At 54.5% G+C, this 25,274-nt stretch overlaps 1 protein-coding gene across 1 annotated transcript in view; it reads right to left on the bottom strand.

The window, feature by feature from the left end:
- The window catches only part of ASXL2 (ASXL transcriptional regulator 2), an 82,233-nt gene extending 57,761 nt beyond the window's left edge, over positions 1–24,472 (bottom strand). The window contains exon 1 of the mRNA XM_059843198.1: positions 24,358–24,472. Coding sequence (XP_059699181.1) covers positions 24,358–24,414 — 57 coding nt within the window. The 5' untranslated portion in view covers positions 24,415–24,472. The remainder of the gene's footprint in view (positions 1–24,357) is intronic.
- Positions 24,473–25,274: the final 802 nt, after the last annotated feature.

Below are 25,274 nucleotides of genomic sequence, written 5' to 3'. Positions count from 1 at the left end.
CACGTGGCTCAGCCTGGAGCAGCAGCACCATTGATCCATCTGTCCCCAGTGAAGGCTGTGTTCCACCAGGGAGCCTCAGCCAGGGCAGAGGGGACAAAAGCTGCTCCACACTTCTGTCCCTGCACCTCTCCCAGGTGTTAACCCTTCCATGTCCACAGGGCTCTGAGCTGGGTCTCAGCTCAGCAGGGTGAGGCTGCACAGGTCTGGCCTCCTGCCACCCCCTCCTGGCTCCCTGCAAGCCCTGCTGGGCTGCTCTGGGAAGGTCACAGGGGAACATCAACCAGCTCTGCCAGGTGTCCCTGCTCTCCAGGAGGTTCCTAGAACCACAGAAACCTTTAGATTGAAAAAGCCCCTGGAGACCACCAAGTCCAAGCCATCCCCCAGCACTGCCAAAGCCACCACTGCCCCATGTCCCCAAGTGCCACATCCACAGGGCTTTTAAATCCCTTCAGGGATGGGCACTCCAAACCTCCCTGGGCAGCCCCTGCCAAGCCCTGACCACCCTTTCCATGCACAAATTCCTCCTGATGTCCAACCTGAGCCTGCCCTGGCCCAGCCTGAGGCCATTTCCCCTTGTCCTGTCCCTGTTCCCTGGGAGCAGAGCCTGACCCCCCCTGGCTGTCCCCTCCTGTCAGGGAGTTGTGCAGAGCCACAAGGTCCCCCCTGAGCTCCTTTTCTCCAGGCTGAGCCCCTTCCCAGCTCCCTCAGCCCCTCCTGGGGCTCCATTCCCTGCCCTGGACATGCCCCAGCCCCTCCAGGTCTCTCTTGTCCTGACTGTCCCCATGATGGACTCAGGACGTGTTCCCAAAAGTCAGATGGCTCCCAGAACCCCCAAAGCACAGACATGGCTCCCTGAACCCCCAAAGCACAGACATGGCTCCCTGAACCCCCAAAGCACACAGATGAATCCCTGAACCCCCAAAGCACAGAGAGATGGTTCCCAGATCCCTCAAAGCACACAGAGATGGCTCCCTGAACCCCCAAAGCACACAGAGATGGCTCTGTGAACCCCCAAAGCACAGACATGGCTCCCAGAACCCCCAAAGCACAGACATGGTTCCCTGAACCCCCAAAACACACAGATGGATCCCTGAATCCCCAAAGCATACAGGTAGCTCCCTGAACTCCCAAAGCACACAGACATGGCTCCCTGAATCCCCAAAGCACAGAGAGATGGTTCTCAGAACCCCCAAAGCACACAGGTAGCTCCCTGAACCCCCAAAACACAGACATGGCTCCCAAAACCCCCAAAGCACACAGATGGCTCCCTGAACCCCTAAAGCACACAGGTGGCTCCCACAACCCCCAAAGCACAGACATGGCTCCCTGAACCCCCAAAGCACACAGGTGGCTCCCAGAACCCCCAAAGCACAGACATGGCTCCCTGAACCCCCAAAGGACACAGAGATGACTCCCTGAACCCCCAAAGCACACAGAGATGGCTCCCAGAACCCCCAAAGCACAGACATGGCTCCCTGAACCCCCAAAGCACACAGATGGCTCCCAGAACCCCCAAACATACAGATGGATGGCTCCCTGAACCCCTAAAGCACACAGGTAGCTCCCACAACCCCCAAAGCACACAGATGGCTCCCAGAACCCCCAAAGCACACAGGTGGCTCCCAGAACCCCCGAAGCACACAGACATGGCTCCCAGAACCCCCAAAGCACACCAATCTCAGAGCACAAGGCACAAAGCCCAGCACTAGGCTGCACTCCCTGATCCTGGAGGCCTTTCCCACCCTCCATGGCTCTGTGGCTACCCCAGCTGCTGTCCTGGCTCGCTGGGGCCCTGCTAGGCCAGGATCAAAGCTCTCTGTGCTGGGCAAGGCCAGCCCTGGGACAGCCAGAGCAGGTCCCAGCCCCAGCTCAGGGTGCACTGCCCTGGGCACAGCCTCTGTGTGCTCTTCAGGAAATGTTTCACACCAGCTCTCAGCCTGCTGAGATAAACAAAGCAGTTCACAGCTCCAGCTGCAGCTCCTGCTGCCAGACAGGCTGGTCCAGAAGAACCAGGAATGAGGATTAAAGAGACTCTCAGATACACCTTTAAAGAACTGATACACCTTAAGTAGCTTCTCCCCTCTCCTCTGCCCTTTTAATCCCATATCAGATCTTTCACCTGAGTCATTTTTAGTGACTGTGTGTAAAGAAATAAAATCCTACTGTGCCACAGGACAGAGTCTGAGAGGAAACTCAGCTCTGGCCAACTGAGCCAAGCTCACTGTCAACCAAAAACATTAACCTTGGCATGGTTTGGGTGGGAAGGGACCCCACAGCCCATCCAGTGCCACTCCTGCCATGGCAGGGCCACCTTCACTGTCCCAGGGAGCTGAATCCCTCCCTCAGTGTGGGATTTCCACCCCCCTGGCTGGGCAGACGGGCAGCTCAGGGCTCTGCCTCTGGCAGCAGGAAGAGCTGGCCACGCTCCTGTTTAATTTAGGAAAGCTCTGAGTGATGCAAGTGCTGCCCACATAAACCTGACAGTGAGTCATGGCAATGTCCACAATTAAAACCTGTGTTTGAAGTGGCTGGGGTTGGTGGGGGGTGTTTTTATCAGCCCATCAAGGTTTAATCCAGAGATCCTGCACGGCTGGATATGAAGGAGCACCTCAGCCCAGGAAGGCTTTGGCAAAAATGCACTTTGGAATTCCCCCTATTGGTTATTCCCTTAAGCAAAGAGGGATTTAAAACTGATGTTATAAACACAACCAGCACTTCCACTCGGGTTCCTTCCTAGAAATAGAACAAAACTTCCTAAATCCACGAAGGCACAGCAGCTGAGCAGCTCCCACCTGGCTCAGACAAACCCTGCAGAGCCAGGCAGCAAAACCTGATCATCTGGTTCCACCTCAGCCCCACATCCAGCCACCCCTTCCCAGCAGGGAATTCCAGCTGCAGCACCAGCAGAAGCTGCCCATTTCCTGCCAGCAGGGCATCACCCCTGCAATGCCAGCCTGGCACAGAAGTGGGTCAGCTCTAAAATCCCCTGGGGATGTGAAATTCCTGCTCAGTCACCCCCAGAAAACACGGCAGGAGCCCCGGGGGGGGGAAGGACTTGACCCAGATTGCAGGATCTGCTCCACTCATCCCATTAGCCAAATGCTGGCCAGGATTTAGGCAGAAAGGAGGTCAGGGAGGAATGGACAATCCTGTGCCATCAGAAGCCAGGTGCCATTAAAGGGCACATTTCACACTGAGCTGGCACAGGCTGCGAAGGGGCTGGAGCAGCAGCAGGGGAGGGACATCCCAGAGCCACCTCCCTCCTTGGGGACATCCCTGCTCAGCTGGGACATCCCAGAGCCACCTCCCTCCTTGGGGACATCCCTGCTCAGCTGGGACATCCCAGAGCCACCTCCCTCCTTGGGGACATCCCTGCTCAGCTGGGAGATCCCAGAGCCACCTCCCTCTCTGGGGACATCCCTGCTCAGCTGGGAGATCCCAGAGCCACCTCCCTCCTTGGGGACATCCCTGCTCAGCTGGGAGATCCCAGAGCCACCTCCCTGCCTGGGGACATCCCTGCCCAACTGGGACATCCCAGAGCCACCTCCCTGCCTGGGGACATCCCTGCTCAGCTGGGAGATCCCAGAGCCACCTCCTTCCCTGGGGACATCCCTGCTCAGCTGGGAGATCCCAGAGCCACCTCCCTCCTTGGGGACATCCCTGCTCAGCTGGGAGATCCCAGAGCCACCTCTCCCCTTGGGGACATCCCTCTCCAGCTGGGAGATCCCAGAGCCACCTCCCTCCTTGGGGACATCCCTGCTCAGCTGGGAGATCCCAGAGCCACCTCTCCCCTTGGGGACATCCCTCTCCAGCTGGGAGATCCCAGAGCCACCTCCCTCCTTGGGGACATCCCTGCTCAGCTGGGAGATCCCAGAGCCACCTCCCTGCCTGGGGACATCCCTGCTCAGCTGGGAGATCCCAGAGCCACCTCCTTCCCTGGGGACATCCCTGCTCAGCTGGGAGATCCCAGAGCCACCTCCCTCCTTGGGGACATCCCTGTCCAACTGGGAGATCCCAGAGCCACCTCCCTCCTTGGGGACATCCCTGCTCAGCTGGGAGATCCCAGAGCCACCTCCCTCTCTGGGGACATCCCTGCTCAGCTGGGAGATCCCAGAGACACCTCCCTGCCTGGGGACATCTGTGCTCAGCTGGGAGATCCCAGAGCCACCTCTCCCCTTGGGGACATCCCTCTCCAGCTGGGAGATCCCAGAGCCACCTCCTTCCCTGGGGACATCCCTGCTCAGCTGGGAGATCCCAGAGCCACCTCCCTCCTTGGGGACATCCCTGCTCATCTGGGAGACCCCAGAGCCACCTCCCTCCTTGGGGACATCCCTGCTCAGCTGGGAGATCCCAGAGCCACCTCATTCCCTGGGGACATCCCTGCTCATCTGGGAGATCCCAGAGCCACCTCCCTCCTTGGGGACATCCCTGCTCAGCTGGGAGATCCCAGAGCCACCTCCCTCCTTGGGGACATCCCTGCTCAGCTGGGACATCCCAGAGCCACCTCCCTCCTTGGGGACATCCCTGCTCAGCTGGGAGATCCCAGAGCCACCTCCCTCTCTGGGGACATCCCTGTCCAACTGGGAGATCCCAGAGCCACCTCCCTCCTTGGGGACATCCCTGTCCAACTGGGAGATCCCAGAGCCACCTCCCTCTCTGGGGACATCCCTGCCCAGCTGGGAGATCCCAGAGCCACCTCCCTCCTTGGGGACATCCCTGCCCAGCTGGGAGATCCCAGAGCCACCTCCCTCTCTGGGGACATCCCTGTCCAACTGGGAGATCCCAGAGCCACCTCCCTCCTTGGGGACATCCCTCTCCAGCTGGGAGATCCCAGAGCCACCTCCCTCTCTGGGGACATCCCTGTCCAACTGGGAGATCCCAGAGCTACCTCCCTCTCTGGGGACATCCCTCTCCAACTGGGAGATCCCAGAGCTACCTCCCTCTCTGGGGACATCCCTCTCCAACTGGGAGATCCCAGAGCCACCTCCCTGCCTGGGGACATTCCTGCTCAGCTGGGAGATCCCAGAGCCACCTCCCTCCTTGGGGACATCCCTGCCCAGCTGGGAGATCCCAGAGCCACCTCCCTCCTTGGGGACATCCCTGCTCATCTGGGAGATCCCAGAGCCACCTCCCTCCTTGGGGACATCCCTGCTCAGCTGGGAGATCCCAGAGCCACCTCCTTCCCTGGGGACATCCCTGCTCAGCTGGGAGATACCAGAGCCACCTCCCTCTCTGGGGACATCCCTGCTCATCTGGGAGATCCCAGAGCCACCTCCCTCCTTGGGGACATCCCTGCTCAGCTGGGAGATCCCAGAGCCACCTCCTTCCCTGGGGACATCCCTCTCCAGCTGGGAGATCCCAGAGACACCTCCCTCTCTGGGGACATCCCTGCCCAGCTGGGAGATCCCAGAGCCACCTCCCTCCTTGGGGACATCCCTGCTCATCTGGGACATCCCAGAGACACCTCCTTCCCTGGGGACATCCCTGCTCATCTGGGAGATCCCAGAGCCACCTCCCTCCTTGGGGACATCCCTGTCCAACTGGGAGATCCCAGAGCCACCTCCCTCCTTGGGGACATCCCAGCTCAGCTGGGACATCCCAGAGCCACCTCCCTCCTTGGGGACATCCCTGCTCAGCTGGGACATCCCAGAGCCACCTCTCCCCTTGGGGACATCCCTCTCCAGCTGGGAGATCCCAGAGCCACCTCCCTCCTTGGGGACATCCCTGCTCAGCTGGGACATCCCAGAGCCACCTCCCTCCTTGGGGACATCCCTGCTCAGCTGGGAGATCCCAGAGCCACCTCCTTCCCTGGGGACATCCCTGCCCAGCTGGGAGATCCCAGAGCCACCTCCCTCCTTGGGGACATCCCTGCTCAGCTGGGAGATCCCAGAGCCACCTCCCTCCTTGGGGACATCCCTGCTCATCTGGGAGATCCCAGAGCCACCTCCCTCCTTGGGGACATCCCTGCTCATCTGGGAGATCCCAGAGCCACCTCCCTCCTTGGGGACATCCCTGCTCAGCTGGGAGACCCCAGAGCCACCTCCCTCTCTGGGGACATCCCTGCCCAGCTGGGAGATGCCAGAGTCACCACCCTCCTTGGGGACATCCCTGTCCAACTGGGAGATCCCAGAGCCACCTCCCTCCTTGGGGACATCCCTGCCCAGCTGGGAGATCCCAGAGCCACCTCCCTCCTTGGGGACATCCCTGCTCAGCTGGGAGATCCCAGAGCCACCTCCCTCCTTGGGGACATCCCTGCTCAGCTGGGAGATCCCAGAGCCACCTCCTTTCCTGGGGACATCCCTGCTCAGCTGGGACATCCCAGAGCCACCTCCCTCCTTGGGGACATCCCTGCTCAGCTGGGACATCCCAGAGCCACCTCCCTCTCTGGATCAGTGGAAAACTTGTCCAACCAAAAGACTCCATGACCATTCTGAATCTGCCCTGAGCTCCCACCAGCTTCCAAACCTCCTCCAGCTACTGGACAAGCCCAGCTCTAAGTGGAGAATAAACAGTTCCAGAGAATCACAGGATATCCTGAGCTGGAAGAGACCCACAGGAATCCAGCCCAACTCCTCAGTTTGAAAGAATCCCAACAGGATTACACCAGCTCCTAAGGCCAGGAGAGGTTTGCTGGCCAGGATGGGTTTTTGTGGGGAAAGCAGGAGTGACCCCCTACAAAAGCACTCCAAGCTTCTGGCCTGGGAGCTTACATCCCTGAATTCACACCCCTGGATTCACACCCCTAAATTCACACCCCTGAATTCACACCCCTAAATTCACACCCCTAAATTCTCACCCCTGGATCTGCACCCCTGAATTCACATCCCTGGATTCACACCCCTAAATTCACACCCCTAAATGCACACCCCTGAATTCTCACCCCTGGATCCACACCCCTGAATTCACATCCCTACATTCACATCCCTGAATTCATACCCCTAAATTCACATCCCTGAACTCACATCCCTAAACTCCCATCCCTGAACTCACATCCCTAAACTCACATCCCTAAACTCACATCCCTGGATTCACACCCCTAAATTCACATCCCTGAACTCACATCCCTAAATTCACATCCCTGAATTCTCACCCCTGGATCCGCACCCCTGAATTCACACCCCTAAATTCACATCCCTGAATTCACACCCCTGAATTCACACCCCTGGATTCCCATCCCTAAATTCACACCCCTGAATTCACACCCCTGGATCTGCACCCCTAAATTCACATCCCTGGATTCACACCCCTGGATTCACACCCCTAAATTCACATCCCTGGATTCACACCCCTGGATTCACATCCCTACATTCACATCCCTGAATTCATACCCCTAAATTCACACCCCTAAACTCACATCCCTGAATTCACATCCCTGAATTCACATCCCTAAATTCACACCCCTAAACTCACATCTCTGGATTCACACCCATGAATTCTCGTCCCTGAATTCACATCCCTTGGGTCACATCATGAATTCACACCCCTAAACTCACATCCCTGGATTCACACCCCTGAATTCACATCCTTGAACTCACACCCCTAAATTCACATCCCTGGATTCACATCCCTGAATTTACATCCCTGAATTCACATCCCTAAACTCACATCCCTGAACTCACATTCTTAGATTCTCACCCCTGAATTCAGCCCAGCAGATAAAATGGAACAGCACCTCTAAGGTGGAGCTGGAGTACAACACCAGGAACAACCTGGGGATGAGGTGGGAGAGGGATTTGTGTCTGTTTGGGGGACTAACAAGGTGGCCTTTCCCAAAAAACCCCTCTGTGTCATCTGAGGGCTTGAGAAGGCTGTACAGGGGATCTAAAAGTGAATCATCTGTCACCCTGATCTTCTAAGCCTTCTGATGTTTACATTTTTTAGTGAACTTTCTCCCATGCTGTTCTGTAAATAACTCATTGTTTTGCATTCTTTTCTGGAGGAGGAGAAATTTGGTTTGTTGGTTTGTCCAGTGTCATCAGAGAGGCGGCACTGTCACCCTCCAATCCACTGTCACTTTTGGAAAGCTATAAATGTTGGAGTCAGAAATTAAACTGCCCTTCTCTTTCCCTTGGAGATTCCAGTGTTCCTGTTGTTTTATTTCGTGTCCTATAGTGACAATTATCAGCACCAGCTAATTATCAATGCTAATTATTATTCCTGAGACAGACTGGCCCCACTCCTGCTGTCCACTCAGGCTGTCCCCGGAGCACAGGAATTGAGGATCCACACAAACCCTTCCTGCAGCACTGCTCTGCACACTGAGCTGCCAACATCAAATCCAGCTCATGTCTGAGCTCAGGCCCTGCAGCAGCAGCAGCAGCAGCAGCAGCCCTCAGCCAGGGAGCTGGCACAGGGCTGCAGCATTTCCCATCGCCACCACTGTCCCAATGCCACCGTTTCCCACTGTCCCAGTGTCACCATTTCCCATTGCCACTGTCCCAATGTCACCGTTTCCCACTGTCCCAGTGTCACCATTTCCCATCGTCACCACTGTCCCAGTGTCACCATTTCCCACTGTCCCAGTGACACCATTTCCCACTGTCACCACTGTCCTAGTGTCACCAATGTCACCATTTCCCATTGTCACCACTGTCCCAATGCCACTATTTCCCACTGTCCCAGTGTCACCATTTCCCACTGTCCCAGCGTCACCATTTCCCATCATCACCACTGTCCCAATGCCACCGTTTCCCACTGTCCCAGTGTCACCATTTCCCATTGTCACCACTGTCCCAATGCCACTGTTTCCCACTGTCCCAGTGTCACCATTTCCCACTGTCCCAGTGTCACCGTTTCCCATTGTCACCACCGTCACAATGTCACCAATGTCACCATTTCCCATTGTCACCACTGTCCCAATGCCACTATTTCCCACTGTCCCAGTGTCACCATTTCCCACTGTCCCAGTGTCACCATTTCCCACTGTCACCACTGTCCCAGTGTCACCAATGTCACCATTTCCCACTGTCCCAGTGTCACCATTTCCCACTGTCACCACTGTCCCAGTGTCACCAATGTCACCATTTCCCATTGTCACCACTGTCCCAGTGTCACCAATGTCACCGTTTCCCATTGCCACTACTGTCACAATGCCACCATTTCCCACTGTCACCATTTCCCATTGCCACCATTGTCCCAATGTCACAATGTAACCATTTCCCACTGTCCCAATGTCACCATTTCTCATTGTCACCACTGTCCCAATGTCACAATGTCACCATCTCCCAAGTTCCCATTGTCACCACTGTACAATGTAACCATTTCCCATTGTCACCATTGTCCCAATGTCACCATTTCCCATTGTCACCACTGTCACCATTTACCATTGTCACCATTTCTCACTGTCCAAACTGTCCCACGGTCACCATTTCCCACTGTCCCCATGTCACCACTGTCCCCATGTCACCATTTCCCAGCTGGCCAGTTCCTGGGGATACAGCTGGAGAGCAGAGAGGGAACAGGACAGATGTTGGGATGTTGGGACACACAGGACAGATGTTGGGATGTTGGGACACACGGGACAGATGTTGGGACACACAGGACAGATGCTGGGACACACAGGACAGATGCTGGGACACACAGGACAGGTGATGGGATGTTGGGACACATGGGACAGATGTTGGGACACACGGGACAGATGTTGGGACACACGGGACAGATGTTGGGATGTTGGGACACACAGGACAGACATTGGGACACACAGGACAGGTGATGGGATGTTGGGACACACAGGACAGATGTTGGGATGTTGGATGCTGGGACACACAGGACAGATGTTGCGACACACAGGACAGATGTTGGGACACAGGACAGGTGATGGGATGTTGGGACACACAGGACAGATGTTGCGACACACAGGACAGATGTTGGGACACAGGACAGGTGATGGGATGTTGGGACACACAGGACAGATGTTGGGACACACAGGACAGATGTTGGGACACACAGGACAGGTGATGGGATGTTGGGACACACAGGACAGATGCTGGGACACACAGGACAGATGTTGGGACACACAGGACAGATGCTGGGACACACAGGACAGATGCTGGACCTTGGCCTTGGCGAGCAGAGGAGATCTGCTGTCAGGATGCCTTGGCACGAGCAGACAGAGCTCTGAGGGTTAAACCAAGACTGCGAGAAGGTTCAGTCAGAGGGGTGCACCAGAAACAGAAAATCACACCAAACTCTGCCAGCAAGAAATGCTTAAATGTCTAAATTTGTTTGTGTGACCTTTAACCCAATCACTGCAGTAAAACATCCCTGCTCTTCCTAGAACGAGTTCAGAAGCAGCTGCACCCCAAAAAAATCTGAATTCTTTGACCATCATACCAAGCCCTCATCTCTCTCCTCACTGCTGACAGTCACCGACCCAGAGCTGCACAGCAGCCCCACAAGGAAAACCCCAAAAGACCCCAAAGAAGACAGGGATGAGGTCAGAGTCCCAGAGCTGCACAGCAGCCCCACAAGGAATCCCAACAGGGAAAACCCCACAAGGAGAACCCCAAAAGAAGCCAGAGAAGACAGGGATGAGGTCAGAGTCCCAGAGCTGCACAGCAGCCCCACAAGGAATCCCATCAAGGAAAACCCCACAAGGAGGACCCCAAAAGAAGCCAGAGAAGACAGGGATGAGGTCAGAGTCCCAGAGCTGCACAGCAGCCCCACAAGGAATCCCAACAAGGAAAACCCCACAAGGAAAACCCCACAAGGAATCCCAACAAGGAAAACCCCACAAGGAAAACCCCACAAGGAAAACCCCACAAGGAAAACCCCACAAGGAAGCCCCAAAAGAAGCCATGCCCACCCTCGTGCCCGGGCAGGGGGCACAGCAGGGCACCAGGAGCAGCTCCCAGGATTTCTGCCATGGCAAAGCCACCTGTGGTGCAGCCACTGAGTTTTCTCAAGTCTGGTCTGACAAGGATTTTGTCAGTTCTGGAAGTGCTGTGCTGTATTTTGTTGCTGCTCATTGACTGAGCCAATATTTGCTATTATTCTGTTCCCTGTACATATTTCTAATTTCTGGTTTAATTTTGCTAGGCTCTCAGCCTCCTCTGGCAACCAGATGTGCTTAATCCAGATCAAAACCTGCTTCACTGGCTTTGTTCTTTTGGGTTTTTTTTGTTTTTTTCCTTAATGTGAAGCACGGTGACATGCTCAAATTATCCCAAAAAAACTGCCACAGGAACATGTGGAAAAGTTCAGATGAACTAACTAGAAGTTTGGTTTCAAATTGTATTTATATATATATTATACATAACTATACAAATTATATATATGAACAACTGAAAGTCAGCTCTGAGTCACTTTGTTTACCTTTTGTCTTCTTCTGCCTGCCCCTTGTAAAAAAAACAAAAAACTCTGTATTAAAATTTTTCCATTTTAAATGGAAATTTTAAAATTACAATTTTTCCACACTCCACTTAATTTGTGATTTGCTCCCTGCCACTGGATTGAAGGTGAAAAATCTTTGATTAACATCTACTGAGTGACTCTGTCAGAGGATCCATGCTGGAATAATGGTAACAAATGGCTCAGGCTTGAATTCACTTCACAGTAACTTCCTGAGGAAGGCCAAACCTTCACTGCCAGCTGGCAAAGGTTTGGCACAAGTTGGCACAAACCCAGCCAGGCTTCCCTGAACTCCCTGCCAGGAGCTTTTCTGGAGAAGGGCAGCAGAGCTGGTAAAGGACCAGGAGCACAAGGAGGAGCTGGGCTTCTTTGGTCTGGAGGGCATCATTATTATTATTATTATTATTATTATTATTATTATTATTATTATTATTATTATTACTATTATTATTATTACTATTATTATCATTATTATTACTCTTTACAACCTGAAAGAAGGCTGTCAAAAGGTAGGTTTGGTCTCTTCTCCCAGCTAGAGGACAAGAGGAAATGACATCTAGTTGCTCAAGAGAAGGTTTAGATTGAATACTAGGAAACAATTTCACACAGAAATTATTGCTGAGCTTTGGAACAGGATGCCCAGGGGAGAGGTGGAGTGACCATCCCTGAAAGTATTAAAAGGACACAAATGTGGCTGTCAGGGACACAGTTTGGTGGTGGGCTTGGCACTGCTGGATTAATGAAAATATCATACACATGAATATTTGATCATCTTTAAGATTTCTGACATTTGGAAATCCTTTCCTTTTCTTTCTCTTTCTCTCTTCCTTCCTCTTTCTCTCTCTTCCTTCCTCTCTACCACAAATTCCTTTCCTACCCAAAAGACTCAACGATTTTTGGTTATTTGTGGAGATCACACCAGGGAAAATAACATGGAGAGAGACTGGACTTCAACACGTTCACGTTTTCTGAATGGGAGAAACATTTGGTTTGTCCCAAATGCCTGAATGTCCCCACAGGCACTGAGCTCCTGTGGGGTGTCCAGAGTGTCCTGATGGGGCTGGAGGGGCACCCACAGCCCTGGCACAGCTCCTTCCCCCAGGCTGTCCCACCACCTGTGCCAGGGATCAGGACCTGACCCCAGCCCCAAACAGCACCACCTCCTCTTCTAATGAAGAAAAGCTCCATGAAGGAGTTTGCCAAGCAGCTCCACACCCTCGTGGCACTGCAGCCAGAGCAAGGGCAGGGCTGGCACAGTCCTGGGATCACTGAGGCTGGAAGAGCCCTCTGGGATCAGCCACTCCCACCTGTCCCCACCTCTGAGGATCAAGGTGAGCCCAAACATCTGGAGCCACCAGACTGCCACACTCAGGTGCCCACGGAGGACACAGGAGCCAAGCTGAGCTCCTCTGGAGGGCTCTGCTCTCCCCTAGCAAAATAAAAATTTTAAAACAAATCTAATCCTTCTTCACCTTCTTCCTTCTTCATAAGTTTAAATCATATTTTGTAATTAGACAAGAAAAAACCCCACATTACAAACTTTAAGTGATTAATTCTTAAGTTGAAAGTAAAAATAATTTAAATATAATTTCTTAATTAAATAGTTTAACCTTAAAATCCTTATACCAAAAAATAGTGACCCACTTTATTTAACCTTTGGTGGAGTGCCCATCCCTGGGGGTGTTTAACAAAGCCTGGAGGTGGCACTGGGGGCCAGGGTTCAGCTGAGGGGTTGGGGCTGGGCTGGACTCAATGGTCTTGAAGGTCTCTTCCAACCTGGTCCTTCTGGGAATGATTTTATTAATTAATAGTATATATTATATCATTCATATTGTTATATTAAATATTATTTTATTAATAAAATACTCTAAAACTCACACGGTATAAATAAAAATTCCTTCCCCTCTGGAGCACAGGGGAAACCTCAGCCCCCATCCCTTCCTCTTAAGGCTGGAGAACACAAAAAGGTGCCCAGAGACCTCGAGGAAACAGCAGCTCAGAGCTGGACAGGAAGCCTCAGTGGCCTGAAGTGTCCCAAGAAATGACATTTGAAGCACATTTAAGGGAAGTGCCCTGTGTGTGGAGACTGTAAACAAAACCAGTTTGTTACTGGGTTTATTTACAAATCATCTACAAGCAAACCCTTCAACTGAAATCCTTCCTTGCAGAATCTCAAGGGGAGGGGAGGGTTTCGGAAGGTTTGTTTTAAAATTTTTATTTTGTTTTATATATATTACTATATTTTGTAGTCTTTTACTTAGTGATATTATACACTTTAATCAAATTATACACTCATAATTTTAGTGTTATTAATTAAGTTTTGAAGCTTTTTCTACAGTTTCAGGTATTTCCTTGTGGGTCTGTGCCCTTCAGCACAGAAAATTTAAAATTCTCAGCATCCAGGACTCCAACACTCTTTGCCCTCTGCTCTTACTCCTCCAAAGAGACCCAGAGAAGCAGAAAAACTGAAAATCATAGAAAAAGCAAATCTGCACCTCAAGCATTCTGGTGTGCCTGGGAGCAGCCAAAAGTGAGGACCAGGCCACACTAGGGGCTGCACAATCTGAATTTTCACAACAACATCTCAGCCTATGTCACACTGGGGGCTGCACAATTTGAATTTTCACAACATCTCAGCCTGTGTCACACTGGGGTCTGCACAATTTGAATTTTCACAACAACATCTCAGCCTGTGTCACACTGGGGTCTGCACAATTTGAATTTTCACAACAACATCTCAGCCTGTGTCACACTGGGGGCTGCACAATTTGAATTTTCACAACATTTCAGCCTGTGTCACACTGGGGTCTGCACAATTTGAATTTTTACAACATCTCAGCCTATGTCACACTGGGGGCTGCACAATTTGAATTTTCACAACAACATCTCAGCCTGTGTCACACTGGGGGCTGCACAATTTGAGTTTCCCTCTTTTCATAAACATGTCATGGGAATAAATAACCCCAGGACTACCAGAGACAGAAAAAGACCAAATGATTCTTCTGCTTCTGATGCAGAATCAGATGCAAGCACATGAGAGCAGGATGAAGAAGAAAGCCTGAACCTCCCTGAACCCCAACACCCTCCAAAGGGAGCTTAAAACCATTCCAGGAGAGACTGGACAGAGCTCAGAACCATCCAGGAGAGACTGGACAGAGCTCAGAACCATCCAGGAGAGACTGGACAGAGCTCAGAACCATCCAGGAGAATGGACAGAGCTCAGAACCATTCCAGGAGAATGGACAGAGCTCAGAACCATCCAGGAGAGACTGGACAGAGCTCAGAACCATTCTTTGAGGGAATGGACAGAGCTCAGGAGAAAGGCAATAAGGGAAAAGGACTTGGATACAGCCAAAGAATCCCTCCTGGCCCTGCCAATGAGATAGGGCAGAGGAAATCACAACACCCCCCTGAGAGCACACCCAAGCACATTGAACAGAAGCTGATTTATTGGATTTATCTGTCCCAGCCACCAAAGAGCTGTGAGCAGGGGCATTTCCACCTCCTGCAGCTGCTGCAAAGGGGTGGCACACAGTGATCCCCAAGGTCCCTCCCAGCCCAAACCAACCCTGGGGTTTTACACCAGGAAACATCCCAGGTTTTGGGTTTTACACCAGGGAACACCCCTGGGTTTGGGTTTTACACCAGGAAACATCCCAGGTTTTGGGCTTTAAAGTGCAAAAGCCTTGCCCTGCAATGCTCAGGGGCAGGGCTGAGCTGCCTGGGGAGGAGAGCACAGCCTGAGCAGGAGGAGCTGCCCCAGGGCTGCAGCAGCTCCAAAATCCCCCTGCCCAAATCCCATGAACCAAACTGTGATAGATGAGCAATGCCATGGGTAACTCTCACAATTAAAATGTAAATATCATGTACACATGCTAGGAGATGTTTTATAAATTTATAATCATTATGTTTTATCCCCCTGCCCAATCCCATGAACCAGACTGTGACAGATGAGTGATGTCATGGCTGACTCACAATTAAAAGGTAAATATCATGTACACATGCTAGGAGATGTTTTATAAATTTATAATCATTATGTGTTACCCCCCTGCCCAATCCCATGAACCAAACTGTGACAGATGAGTGATGTCATGGCTGACTCACAATTAAAAGGTAAATATCATGTACACATGTTAGAAGAAGTTTTATAGTTATCTTTTAACCCTCCTGCCCAAATCACAGGACCCAGGTTGGGATAGATGAGCAATGCCATGGCTGACTCTCACAATTAAAAGGTAAATATCATGCATATAAGTTTGGAGAAGTTTTATAGATTTATCACTATGTTTTAACCCCCCTGCCCAAATCCCCTGAACCAGACTGTGATAGATGCCATGGGTGACTCACAATTAAAAGGTAAATATAATGCAGACATGTTAGAAGAAGTTTTATAGTTATCTTTTAACCCCCCTGCCCAAATCACAGGAACCAAACTGTGACAGATGAGTGATGCCATGGCTGACTCACAATTAAAAGATAAATATCATGTAGACATGCTAGGAGATGTTTTATAAATTTATAATCATTATGTTTTACCTCCCCTGCCCAAATCTCAGGAACCAAACTGTGACAGACGAGCAATGCCATGGCTGACTCTCACAATTAAAAGGTAAATATCATGCATATATGTTTGGAGAAGTTTTTATAGATTTATCACTATGTTTTATCCCCCCTGCCCAATCCCCTGAACCAGACTGTGACAGATGAGTGATGCCATGGGTGACTCACAATTAAAAGGTAAATATCATGTAGACATGCTAGGAGATGTTTTATAAATTTATAATCATTATGTTTTACCTCCCTGCCCAAATCCCCTGAACCAAACTGTGACAGATGAGTGATGTCATGGGTTACTCTCACAATTAAAGGGTAAACATCATGTACACATGTTAGAAGAAGTTTTATAGTTATCTTTTAACCCCCCTGCCCAAATCCCCTGAACCAGACTGTGACAGATGAGTGATGCCATGGGTGACTCACAATTAAAAGGTAAATATCAAGTAGACACATTAGGAGAAGTTTTATAGATTTATAGTTATCTTTTACCCTCCTTGTGTTGTTATCAGGGGGTGCCCTGGGTTTGGGAATTTGGGAGGGTGGCACTGTTACTATGGCAACAGCTGACCTGCAATCAGGATTTAAGGATTTAAACTCCACCCCTGGACAACAAAAAGGAGTCAATGGACACGACTTTGGGAGGGGCTAAAGGGTTAAAAGGCAAAACCTCATTGTGTGGATGAGCACATGGTGAGAAAATCCTCTGCTCCAGGCGCCAATTTCCTCTACTCAGTCTGCTGCTGTGTTTTTGATAAGGTTTTAATAAACCTGTTGAATTTTTTACAAGTGAGTAGCATTTCTCACAAGACAGACCAAGTTAAAGTGTGGCTGTGGATGGTAAAACCCACACCTACAGCACATTTATGGCTCTAAACAAGGAAACTGGTCCCTGTGAAGGTTGGGAAGGAATTCTCAGGGCAGCTGCCCCTGGATCCCTGGCAGTGCCCAAGGCCAGGCTGGATGGGGGTGGGAGCACCCTGGGACAGTGGGAGGTGTCCCTGCCATGCCATGACATCAGATGTAAGGTCCTTTCCAACCCAAACTGTTCAGTGATTCTATGAAATACAAAAAATATCTCAGGGATCCTTCACCAGCTCTGAATTTCTCTCCTGGAGCAGAGCAGTGGTGAAGAGCCACCCACATTTCCACCTGGGATCCTGCTGGGAGAGGCACTGGGGGCAGGCCTGGGGATTCCCCTCCTGGCACAGCCACCTCTCCCTGTTCCCCCAGCTCCTCACACACCCACCCACCCTGCTCTGCACATTCCAGGGCTTGTCCAGCTGCTCTGACACTCTGGGGAAGGTGGGCTGCCCTGCCAAGCCCAGAGCCAGGCCCTGGGGCAGCTGATCAAGTGCTGTGCTGCTAATTGTACTTGTAACTGCAATCAAAGCAGCCCCACCTTAGCCTGCCAGCCCCAAAGATGAGAAATGGCCTTCACTGAGCTCCAGCAGCCACCTGCACACCCACAGCTGCAGGGGTGGCATCTGCAGCAACTCAGAGCCCTTCCAGAGGTTAACATTCCCAGCAGGAGCAAAGGAACTTGGAAATGAGTGTTTCAAACAGCAGGCCAATAATGGGATTATTGTGACTGGAAGGAGGATTTTGTGGTCTGCTGGTTTGCTCCAGCCATTAGAGGGGATTACACTTCCCCCTCATCCTGCACAAGTTCTGTGTCCACACAAGAACCCTTTCTAAGCCTCCATTTGTGTGTTAGAGATGCCCAGGATGGGCTTAAAGCAGATTTCAGCTCGCTACAACTCCCAGGAGCAGAAGTGCAGGTGTCAGAGGATGAAGCTGAGCTCACAGCTGCAATCTGGCCTTACTGGGAAGTGACAGAATCCCAGGATCCCTGAGGCTGGAAAATCCCTCCCAGCCCATCCAGTCCAACCTGTGCCTGATCCCCACCTTGTCCCCAGCCCAGGGCACTCAGTGCCACATCCAGGTGACAACTGCAGGGATGAGCACTCCAAACCTCCCTGAGCAGACCCTGCCAAGGCCTGACCACCCTTCACATGCAGGAATTCCTCCTGATGTCCAACCTGAGCCTGCCCTGGCCCAGCCTGAGGCCATTTCCCCTTGTCCTGTCCCTGTTCCCTGGGAGCAGAGCCTGACCCCCCCTGGCTGTCCCCTCCTGTCAGGGAGTTGTGCAGAGCCACAAGGTCCCCCCTGAGCCTCCTTTTCTCCAGGCTGAGCCCTTTTCCAGCTCCCCCAGCCTCTCCTGGGGCTCCATTCCCTTCCCAGTTCCACTCCTTTCCCTCCTGGCAGGAGGGGCCCAGAGCTGCCCCCAGCACTGGAGGTGCCCCAGCACAGAAATCCTGCAGTAAAAACTTGAAAAAAAAATCCAGGAAAAATCCATCCAAGAGCTGCAGCTGCTTGGGGCTGTGTGTGAGTGAGGAGTGAAGCAAAGTGCCCTTCTCCATGGACATGTGACAGGGTCTGTGCCAAGTCCTGCCCAGCCAGGAGCCTGTTTCCCTGGAAGCAGTGCCAAGGTGATTCCCTGGCAGCAGACACAGAGCTGTGTCACGTGCTGGGAGGACACCAGACAGTGCCTCAGTCCCCAGAGCTGTGGCCACCCCCTGGCCTGTCCTTCAGAAACCTCTGCAAAGGCATTTTACAGCTGGGACAGAGCAGCCCTCACCTCAGCTCTGTGTCTGCCTTGGAGATTCATCCTTGGCCACAGCCTGGGAACAGGGAAGGAGCTGTGATAATCCCCAGGGCCTTAAAAACATAACAGAGCACCACCAAAAACCCCAGCAGAGCAACAAATAAAACACAGATAAAAAACCCAGGCAGGCTTTACCAGCTCCAGCTCTCAGCTCATTCTGCAAGCTGGGATTATTCCCTGAACCTTCTGCAGCAGCACCTTGTGCAACACCTCCCTGAGAAGTGCCAAACCTCGCCAGGCTCTCCAGGAGGAGCCTGCTGGGCTCCACAGCAGCCTCCAAACATTTCCCAGGAACAATCAGGGAGGAGTGTGAGCTGTGGAGCAAGTGCAGAGCAGGCACCAAGGTGATCAGAGGGATGGAGCAGCTCTGCTGGAGGAAAGGCTGGGAGAGCTGGGAGTGTTGACCTGCAGAAGGGAAGCTCAGGGTGACCCCAGCGTGGCCTTGCAGGGCCTGAAGGGGTGAACAAGAAAGATGGAGAGAGACAATTTCCAAGGGATGGAGCAGGAGGACACAGGGAAGGGCTCCCACTGCCAGAGGGCAGGCAGGGATGGGATACTGGGATATTGGATGCTGGCTGGGAGGGTGGCAGGCCCTGGCACAGGGTGCCCAAGAGGCCTCAGGTTTTAGCTTTCTATTTTTCACATTCTGTGTGCTTTGGTGTGTTGGTCTGGGCTCCATATTATGGGATGGTGAGCTCTCTGCACAGAGCAGGGAGACAATTCCTGCTCCAGCTGGGCACCAAGGACAAATGAGCCAAATCTCAGCCCAGGAGCACAAACAGGAGAGAGAAAAACAAGCAGGGTGGGAGTGCCTGGGCTAAAGCTGGGCTGGGACAATGAACTGCAAGGTGCAAATGGAGCAGAGCTGATCCCAGGGAGAGACCCCGTGCCCGGCCGTGCATTTTGGGGCCTTTTTGGGTCATCTTGGGGGCAGCCCTGGCTGGGCTCTGCTGCTGCCCCAGGTGGGTCCATGCAGGAGATCCTTTAATGAATCCCTGCTTTATTCTTTAGCTCTGCCCAGCCTCTGCTCCAGGGCAGCCTTCCCAAGGCATCACCCAGAGCAGCTGTGGCTCCCCTGGATCCCTGGCAGTGCCCAAGGCCAGGTTGGACACTGGGGCTGAGAGCACCTGGGACAGAGGGAGGTGTCCCTGCCATGGCAGGGGTGACACTGGGTGAGGTTTAGGGAGTCCCTTTCCCCCAGACCATCCTGGCATTCTCAAGCACACAGCTGCAGCAGCTGTCCCTCACAAAAGGGTCACCTCAACACTTTGCATCCAGCCAAGGAGCCTTTCCAGAGCCCATCTCCCAGACAGCCCCAGCCCAGCATGCTGCAGCAGGAAAAAACCCTTTCCTCAGGTCACCCACAGGGACTTCCCCTGAGAAACCAACCCCAAATCCCTCCAGCCTCAGCCCATTCCAGCTCCCACCCACAAAGCACCACAACAGCCTGGCTGGGGCTCCCAGCCAGGAATGGGATGGGGACAGGTCCCTGTGGCACCACCACAGGGCCACCAGGGCAGAGCAGGGACAGCAGGGAGCACTCTGTTCTGCCCCTCCCCTCCCTGAGGGAGCTGCAGCCTGAGGGCAGGGCTGAACACAGGGAGAGGAACAGCAGCAGCTCCAGGACTGAGAGTCAGAACAGCCCACAGGGTTCTCTGCTGCTAACCCCAGTCCTGGCAGAAGTGGAACCAGGGCACCCTCCTCCACCCTCAGCCCCACTGGGCACCACAATGGTGACCATGGAATCATGGAATGCTTTGGGTGGAGAGCAACATTACAGCTCAGCCAGTTCCATGGCAGGGACACTGCCACTGTCCCAGACCCAGTGTCCAGCCTGGCCTTGGGCACTGCCAGGGATCCAGGGGCAGCCCCAGCTGCTCTGGGCACCCTGTGCCAGGGCCTGCCCACCCTGCCAGGGAACAATTCCTCATTCCCAAGATCCCACCCAGCCCTGCCCTCTGGCACTGGGAGCCATTCCCGGGGTCCTGTCCCTCCATCCCTTGTCCCCAGTCCCTCTCCAGCTCTCCTGGAGCCCCTTCAGGCCCTGCCAGGGGCTCTGAGCCCACCCTGGATCCTTCTCCTCTCCAGGTGAGCCCCCCCAGCTCTCCCAGCCTGGCTCCAGCCCTGGAGCAGCTCCGGTGCCTCCTCTGGGCTCTCTCCAGCAGCTCCAGGTCCTTGTGCTGTTGGAATCCCCAGGGCTGGGGCAGCTCTGCAGGTGGGCTCTCACCTGGGCACAGGGGCAGAATCCCCCTCCCCTGGGGGTGTGGGAGCCAGCAGGACAACACATCCCTGCCAAGACCAAGGCCAGTCCTGCTCTCCCTACCAGCACTGGGTGACCAGGCAGCAGTGCCAGCTCTCTGATGACCCTGGGCTGCCAGAGCAGGGCCCTGAGCTCAGGCACAGCCCTGGCATCCCCCTGGCTGTGCACACACAGCCTGGCACAGCTCTGGGAGCAGGATCACAGCCTGAGCCTGGCACAGCTCTGGGAGCAGGATCACAGCCTGAGACTGGCACAGCTCTGGGTGCAGGATCCCAACCCAAGCCTGGCACAGCTCTGGGTGCAGGATCCCACCCTGAGCCTGGCACAGCTCTGGGTGCAGGATCCCAACCTGAGCCTGGCACAGCTCTGGGTGCAGGATCACAGCCTGAGCCTGGCACAGCTCTGGGTGCAGGATCCCAACCCGAGCCTGGCACAGCTCTGGGTGCAGGATCACAGACTCAGCCTGGCACAGCTCTGGGTGCAGGATCCCAACCTGAGCCTGGCACAGCTCTGGGTGCAGGATCCCAACCCGAGCCTGGCACAGCTCTGGGAGCAGGATCACAGCCCGAGCCTGGCACAGCTCTGGGAGCAGGATCACAGCCCAAGCCTGGCACAGCTCTGGGAGCAGGATCACAGCCCGAGCCTGGCACAGCTCTGGGAGCAGGATCACAGCCTGAGCCTGGCACAGCTCTGGGTGCAGGATCCCACCCTGAGCCTGGCACAGCTCTGGGTGCAGGATCACAGCCCGAGCCTGGCACAGCTCTGGGAGCAGGATCCCACCCCGAGCCTGGCACAGCTCTGGGTGCAGGATCCCACCCCGAGCCTGGCACAGCTCTGGGTGCAGGATCCCAACCCAAGCCTGGCACAGCTCTGGGTGCAGGATCCCAACCCGAGCCTGGCACAGCTCCAGCATGGCACAGCCTGAACACAAACTGTGTGCTGCCCACCCCCGAACTCCCAGCAGCAGCTTCCCCCCTCCTGCAGGTGGGCTGGGAGCTGTAAATCACCAGGCCCTGTCCCAGCAGCAGCTTTTCCCCTCCTGCAGGTGGGTTGGGAGCTGTAAATCACCAGGCCCTGTCCCAGCAGCAGCTTCCCCCCTCCTGCAGGTGGGTTGGGGGCTGTAAATCACCAGGCCCTGTCCCAGCAGCAGCTTCCCCCCTCCTGCAGGTGGGTTGGGAGCTGCAGGGAGCCCAGGCCCTGTCCCAGCACAGGCAGCAGCTCCCAGCTCTGTGCAGCTGCAGAGCGAGGCAGGAAATGAGAACAGGCTGTTTATCAACAGTGACTTCCTGCCCTTCTGGGGACCTTCCCTCACCTCCTGCTGCTCTGCTGCCCCGGTTAGCAGCCCCCCAGCTCTCCAAAGCAGCACAGCTGCACTTCCATGGAATTCCCTCCTCCCACGGCCCCACTGCCATGTCTCACCTCTGAGCTGCTGCAGTGCATTCAGCTAATTCAGGAATAAATTACCTCAGTGTATTCCCACGACCCCCCAGAACTGGAGGAGACCTAACCCCACACTCATGGCCAGGAAGCCCAAAGTAGAGCAAGAACAGATCAGCACCAGAAGTCAATTATAAAAACCAATGTTTTTCCTGCTTTAGCTGCCTCAACCACCTGTGAGCACCAGTGCAGAGGTGAGAGAGCAGGAGAGGAGGCACGGGGGAACAGAAAACCCAGCTGGGATGACCTGAGGCTGCTCTGCAGGCAGCTGGGGAGTTTCCCAGGACAAGCTTGCCTGGAGAGTCAGGTCTGTGAGGAGCAGCTGAGGGAGCTGGGAAAGGAGAAAAGGGGGGACCTTGTGGCTCTGCACAACTCCCTGACAGGAGGGGACAGCCAGGGGGATCAGGCTCTGCTCCCAGGGAACAGGGACAGGACAAGGGGAAATGGCCTCAGGCTGGGCCAGGGCAGGCTCAGGTTGGACACCAGGAGGAATTTCTGCATGGAAAGGGTGGTCAGGCCTTGGAACTGCTCAAGGAGGTTTGGAGTGCCCATCCCTGCAGGTGTCCTGGATGTGGCACTGAGTGTCCTGGGCTGGGGACAAGGTGGGGATGGGGCACAGTTGGACTGAAAACATTTTTCCAAGCTGCAAGACTCTGATCCTGGGACAAAGAGAGCCCCAGGCCCAGCCCCTACAGCCCAGTGACTCTTGGGGTCACCCCAGAGCCAGCTCAGAGCTCAGGGAGGGAACCTCCACACAGAGGGGACACCTGGAGACATTCCTGAGCTTGGGAACAGCTTTATGTCACCTTCCAAAAGCAGAAGGACAAGCTCCTGAGAGCTTTCACCTTCCTTAGCCCAGCTGCACAACCTTCCCTCCAAGCCCAGCACACAACAAGAACCCCAGCCAGGATTTCTGCCCCAAAACTCAGCCAGACCTCGGGGAGACTGGAGCTGGAGTTAGACCAGAGCCCTCTGGCACTGCTGCTGAGCACACAGATCTGCCAGAGCTGGGGGTTTGGCAGGGATTTGCTCATCCTTTCCTCCTTTTTCCTGCCTGTGCCCTGGCTCTGGGCAAGGTGCAGCCTGCAGGGGTGAGAGGGCTCATGCAGAATCCACAGTTTAGCCCTTAAGTGGATTCTGGAGGGGCTCAGTGGATGGATAGCAGTGCTCAGAGGCTGGAAAAGAGCTGATCCCACCTCTACTCTTCACTGGGGACCCTGCCACTATTCTTTCAAGAGAAACTGTTACTATTACACACAAAAACACAGGCAGAGCAATACCAAAGTGTTTGCCTGCAAACCAGTAAATAATTTCTTAAAAATCTCTAACTGCACTGCATCTCCTGAACACAACAGCTATCCTGATGCCTTTCAAGCTGTAAACACGAGGCCCAAATGAATTTATTTATTAAAATATCCCTTGCAAGTCTCAGCCGCAGGTTTCTATTTACATTTGCTTCCCAGCCAGCCTTTTCAAGTCTTGTTTGAACAGATCCCTCTTCCAGGAGGGTTCCCAGAGCCCCAGCTCCTCCCCCTCTCCGAGAGGGGGATTTATCCCGGCCTGGGAAGGGCGAGCTGAGCTTTCACAGCTCAGCGTTTCGCACCTGTGGAGCTTCCTCTCTCATTCCTGTCCCACTTCCGAACTTCCCTTTTCTCCACCCTCCGCGCCCGGCCCTCACAGGGACCGCCAGCGACAGGAGAGCAACAAACCCTGACCCGCTGGGACACGGGGAGATAAAAATTCACTTTTTAGGATGTGCAGCTCTGCCTGACCTGGGGCAGCTCAGCACCTGAGCGGGTCCAGCTGCACGGAAAGCACCGCGAACACCGAAAAACCCCCGTGCCGCTCACTTGCTGCCGGCTCTGACTTCACCCTCGCTCGCCAGAGCAAATCCAAGCGGCAATCCCTCCCCCACGCCGCTTCCCGGGGAAATCCCTGCCGGGATACACGGAGCAACCGGAGCCCAGGTCAAAACAACCCCCCCGGCTCTGGCGGCGGCCGGGCGGGCCCCGCCGCCCCCCCGAGCCCCGCCGGGAGCGCCCCGACCCGCCCCGCGGCCTCCGACCCGCCCCGCGGCCCCCCCGCGCACCGTCCGGGCGGCCTCTGCCCAGGTCCTGCCCTTCTTCTTGCGGCCCTTCTCCCTCATGTCGGACGCGGCGGGGCTCGGGGCGCTCTGGGGGTGTCCGGCGGGCGCGGGGGGCGGCGGGGCGGGGGCGGTGGCCCCTTAAAGGCGAGCGGCGCCGAGCGCGGCGGCCCCTGCGCCCGCCGCCGCCGCCATGTTGGCTCCGGCTGCGCACGGGCCGCGGTCATGTGACCCCGCCCGCCGGCCCCGCCCACGGAGCTGCGAGGGGCGGGGCTTAGTGAAGCCACGCCCATGTCGCCCTCCCCCAGCCGCGTTCCCGCCTCTCGGAGGGACGAACAAAGATGGCGGCGGCGCCTGAGGGGGAGCGAAGATGGCGGCGGGGGCGCCTGAGCGCGGCGGTGCCGCTCTGCTGTGGCGGCGGTGTGTCCCCCCCCGGCTGCCACCGGCAACCGCTCCGCTCTCCCGGCGCCACCAAGTGCCACCGGCAGCCTCCGCTCCCTCCTCTGCGCTCGCCGCCGGTGCCCGCAGTCTGCGCTGGCGCCGTGGCTGAGGGAGAAAGATGGCGGCGGCTCCCTCAGAGCGTCAGCCGCGCCCTCAGCGCCCGGTGCCCGCCAGCTCGGCAGTGACACCGATGGTGGCGCCTCAAGAGTCAGAAATAGTGAATAATTCGCCCAGGGAGTCCTGGAGAATGGGCAGGGGGTTGTCACACGGGGTCTTGGCTGTGGTTGAGACGACCTCAAAGGGCCTTTGGTGCATAGTGGGGGTCTTGCTGTTGAGCGGTGTCTGTGAAAAACACCAATCACTTGTTTTTGAAATTTTTAAAGTTTAATAGTAATAAAATAGTTATAAAAATAGCAATATAATTGGAGTAATTTGGATTAGGACAATACGAGACAATAAAAGAGTTACACACAGTCCAGGTA

Source organism: Haemorhous mexicanus, chromosome 3, assembly GCF_027477595.1.
Source record: "Haemorhous mexicanus isolate bHaeMex1 chromosome 3, bHaeMex1.pri, whole genome shotgun sequence".
In the NCBI taxonomy this organism is placed as follows: Eukaryota; Metazoa; Chordata; class Aves; order Passeriformes; family Fringillidae; genus Haemorhous; species Haemorhous mexicanus.
This window is presented reverse-complemented; position numbering and strand designations above follow the sequence as displayed.